General features: G+C 41.3%; 1 protein-coding gene across 1 annotated transcript; it reads right to left on the bottom strand.

Moving 5' to 3' along the window:
- Nucleotides 1-1645: 1645 nt before the first annotated feature.
- On the bottom strand, nt 1646-3493 carry LOC116582661 (nucleosome assembly protein 1-like 1-A). Its single transcript, XM_032330314.1, has 2 exons — nt 2772-3493; nt 1646-1819 (listed from the first exon to the last, which is right to left on the bottom strand). The coding sequence occupies exon 1, from the start codon at nt 3473-3475 to the stop codon at nt 2780-2782; it is 696 nt and encodes a 231-aa protein (XP_032186205.1). The 5' UTR covers nt 3476-3493; the 3' UTR covers nt 1646-1819; nt 2772-2779.
- Between the last annotated feature and the right edge of the window lie 568 nt (nt 3494-4061).

Genomic DNA, 4061 nt, shown 5'->3' with positions numbered 1-4061 from the left:
TATAACATTACAAAGTGAATTGAAGTACACTGTGTGCTTTATTGGGTTGAATTATATCCTCCAGAAAGATATGTCCAATTCTAAATCCCTGGTATGTGTAAATGTGACCTTACTTGGAAATAGAGTCTTTGTAGTTGTCATTAAATTAGGGCTCTTGAAATAGAGTTATCCTGCATTTGGGGGTAGACCCTAAATGTATTAAGTAGTGTCCTTATAAGAGAAAACAGAAGAATATTTGTGCCACATAAGCACAGGGAAGAAGTCTATGTGAAGAAAGAATTAGAGACTGTAGTTATTGTCTCAATAACCAAAGAATTCAAGGAGACACCAGAACGTGAAAGAGGCAAAGAGGACTCTCCCCTAGAGTTTTGGACAGAGTATGGCTCTGCTGGCACATTAATTTTAGGCTTCTGGCCTATAGAACTGTGAGACATTAAATTTTATATTGTTTTAAGATACCTACTTTGTGGAAATTTGTTATGAAAGCCTTAGGAAATTAAAATTAACCCTTCCAATGGGGCACCTGGGTGGCTCAGTGGGTTAAGCCACTGCCTTCGTCTCAGGTCATGATCTCAGGGTCCTGGGATCGAGTCCCGCATCGGGCTCTCTGCTCAGCAGGGAGCCTGCTTCCCTCTCTTTCTCTCTGCCTGCCTCTCCATCTACTTGTGATTTCTCTCTGTCAAATAAATAAATAAAATATTTTAAAAAAATAAAAAACAAAAAAATAAAAGTAACCCTTCCAAATTGAATTCTTCTCTCTCCCTCTTTACTAGATATAACCACTATCCCAAATAGGAGTCTTATCATTTTCATCATGCCTTTCTACATGGTTCATATGCATGTATTTCCCATGCATGCATTTTAGTGTATATATGTGCATCTATAATCAACATGTGACTGTATATGTTAAAATTTCATATACCTGGTATCATAACACTTCTATTCTTATGGAACAAGTTTATTCCCTCACCCATTTTTTCCACTGCCACCACCCAATCTTTGCCCCTTGAGGAGGTCTTTCTGTGTCTCAGGCCTCTAAGAATTCTAGTCTCTTCTGTAGTCCAGCCTTTGCTGTTTCATTCAGTTTACTCAAAACAGTCCCAAGTCATTCAATTAATGTTGGTAGTATCATAGGAGAAGCTTAGTCCCTTAGGACACCTCCACCCCATCACAGCTCTAAACTAGTAGTGCTTAAATTTTAGTATGCCAAAAGACATGTAAAACTCTGATTCCTGACCCACCTTCAGAATTTCTGATACATTAGATATGGAGTAGGGCTTGAGAATTTGCATTTCTGAGTTCCCAGGTGATGCAAATGCTGCTGGTCCATGGAAGCCAAGGAGCACCACCTGGTCTCCAGATAAGTTATGCCATACATGGGTATCTTTCAATTAAATTCAGTAGAGATTAGACCAGACTCCTCTTTCTCTTTACATAAATTGTTCATAACTTGGTACTGTAATTAATTTGAGAATGCAACAAAAGAACTTAAAACATGACTGAAAGTGATCCCTTTCAATCATAGTGAGGTGGGCCAAAAAAAGAAACAAAAAGATACAGCTATAAATTTGTGTCAGTAACTAAAAACATGACAACTTACTAATTTCAAGAAAATTTATTTTTAACCTGAACAAATGCTGTCAAATTTATCTGAGAAAGGTAAACGTCAGATGTTGCTGGATATCAATTTTTCTGTGATGATATCTGCAACAAAACCAGTGTTAAAATTCATATGGGCTATTGAAAAGCAGAAAATTTCAAATCCATACAGAATAAAATCATTGTTTATTCCTCCATTGTGACTTTGTAAGTCTCACAACTGTAAAATGAAATAAGAGACAATTAACAATTGTAAACCAATAATATGCAACAGTGATTTTCAAAATATAAGAAAATAGTCAATCCTATGTTCTATTAACAAGAGCAATCAACACTTACCCTCTTGTAACATACATGTTTGGATAGAGCTTTAATCATCTGATCATACCAACCTCCTCTCCACTTGTTAAACACCAAAAACATCTGCCTTGGACTAGTTGTGCTTTGTTTCAGAGATTGACTTAATAAGTCTTTCACCTGAAAAGCCTATACCCTATCAATCTACTTGTAACCACACAAGGCCTCCATTTCCAAGTTGGCAAAAGTGAATAGAAGAACAACAGAAAAAAAAATGGAAAAGGCATTGCATATTAGATTGAGTTAATTATCAATCCAGTGATTAACAATAATCTTACCATGACTATTGTTGTTTTCTTTTCACTGTCCCCTGAAATATAGACATTTACAACTGAATAAATGGTTTAAATGGCTGATAAATAATTATTTATTTTATTCTATTTATTTTATTTTATTCTAAATAAAATTCTTAACGATTCCTGTGATAGTCACATTCTCAAAGGAATCGTCTCCTACTTAGCATAAAAGACCATATTTCTGTGGCTACATGTTGAAAGCCCAGCTGGTATTGATTTATGTTCCTTTAGCCGCTTGTTCTGGCAACCGTGTTCTAAACAAACATTGGTCTCTGCTACCAGGCTGACACATCTCCCACCCGTTGAAGACTCACAGCTACACCTGAAAGGACTTGAAGCTGTGAATGAAGTACATTTCAGAATATGCTGCCTTCTACACCGACATCCAAAATTAACACCGAACTGGCTCACAGAACTAAATTTTTGACATTTTGTTATTTACTGTACTGAGAAAAGTTAGAAGCATAAGTGATGTAGGTCAGGCATGGCTGGATGATACACAAAGCGACGCAGAGATACCTGGGTTCTCAGGAACTGCTCTCTCCCGGGCCCAGATGCTTTTCAGGCCCCTTTTCAGGTTCTTCATTTCTGATCTCTTCTGCTTTCTTTTCCTCACCTCCAGCTTCTCGGGCCTCATCATCAGAGCTTCCACACTTATATTCGCTGGCTTCATTGGTGAAGAATAATACGGACTTCGGGACCAGAACTTCACGGAAAAAATAGCCCAATCTAAAATCGGTGGCGACATCGACTACTCTGCCCTCAGGAGAATCAGGAGGATAGAAGTAGGTGAAGAAAGAATAGCGGGGCGTCTTCTTGGTGGTGGATACAATGCTTCTGCGGTCCTCACATTTCTGCAGCTTGCTCGTTTTCATGGTGACATTTCTCCCCTCTTTCCAGTAGATCTCACATCCTGTGCTGCTGATAATTTCTGGGCCTTTGGAGAGGAAGGGATCGGAATCATCGGGGTCTGATCGCATTTGGTATGTTTTAGTCAGGATTTCATTGAGAAAGTATTCGTTGGACTTGAAGATAAATTCTATGGTGAAGCTCATTGGTTCCTTGAACCCTGAAAATTTAATTTTTACATCTTTCAAGTGCTCGAGTACAGGTTCATCATTTTTTCGGATCATCCTCCCAAGGATCTTCACATTTTTAAAAGCTGTCAACCAAAAGTGAGGTATGCCGCTTGTTGGCCCTTTTCCCGCAGGCTCTCTTTCCATTCCCCCCCACGCGCCTTCCTGGACAGCTACTTGCCACTGACACTCACCTTCTGTGGGCTCATAGATTGCATTGACGATCTCAGATCTCTTATCAAACAGAGGCTGGTAGAAGACCGCATACTTTTTCTCTAGATTGTGAAAATCTCGGTAGAATTGAGCTTCCACTTGTGCATATTGGGCCTGAAGATTTTTGAGAGCTTTGACCCGCTGCTTCACCGCTAAAGGCAAGTGCTGAGCACCGCCTGCCTTTGAGCTGGGTGCCCCAAGAGGGGCTGCAAGGGCCCGAGGACTTGACGGCCCCTCGCCAACCTGCACGTTGTCGGGGGCACAGGCCCCAGCTTCCGAGGACTTGGAGGCATCGCCCAGGGCCTCGTCCTCTTTTCCGTGAGCCTCTGCTGTGGGTTCCTCTGCCTTTTGGGATACAGCCTCCTCTGTTGGTTCCTGCGGCCCCCAGGGCGAGGTGCCCTCTGCCTGGTACTCGCCCACCCGGACCTCCGCTTCCTCTCTCGGGTGCCCCTGGTCCTGGGGAGCTGGTCCTTCTCCTGGCTCTTCCACCTCTGGAGGCGCTGGTCTCTCTCCAGGGTCC

This window comes from Mustela erminea, chromosome X (assembly GCF_009829155.1).
Source record: "Mustela erminea isolate mMusErm1 chromosome X, mMusErm1.Pri, whole genome shotgun sequence".
Lineage (NCBI taxonomy): Eukaryota > Metazoa > Chordata > Mammalia > Carnivora > Mustelidae > Mustela > Mustela erminea.
Note: the sequence above shows the minus strand (reverse complement) of the source record. Positions and strands in the feature narration are given on the sequence as shown.

What these genes read in the sequence shown, in the direction of transcription:
- LOC116582661 (XM_032330314.1), bottom strand. Translation starts at nt 3,475, where the DNA reads ATGGAAAGAGAGCCTGCGGGAAAAGGGCCAACAAGCGGCATACCTCAC.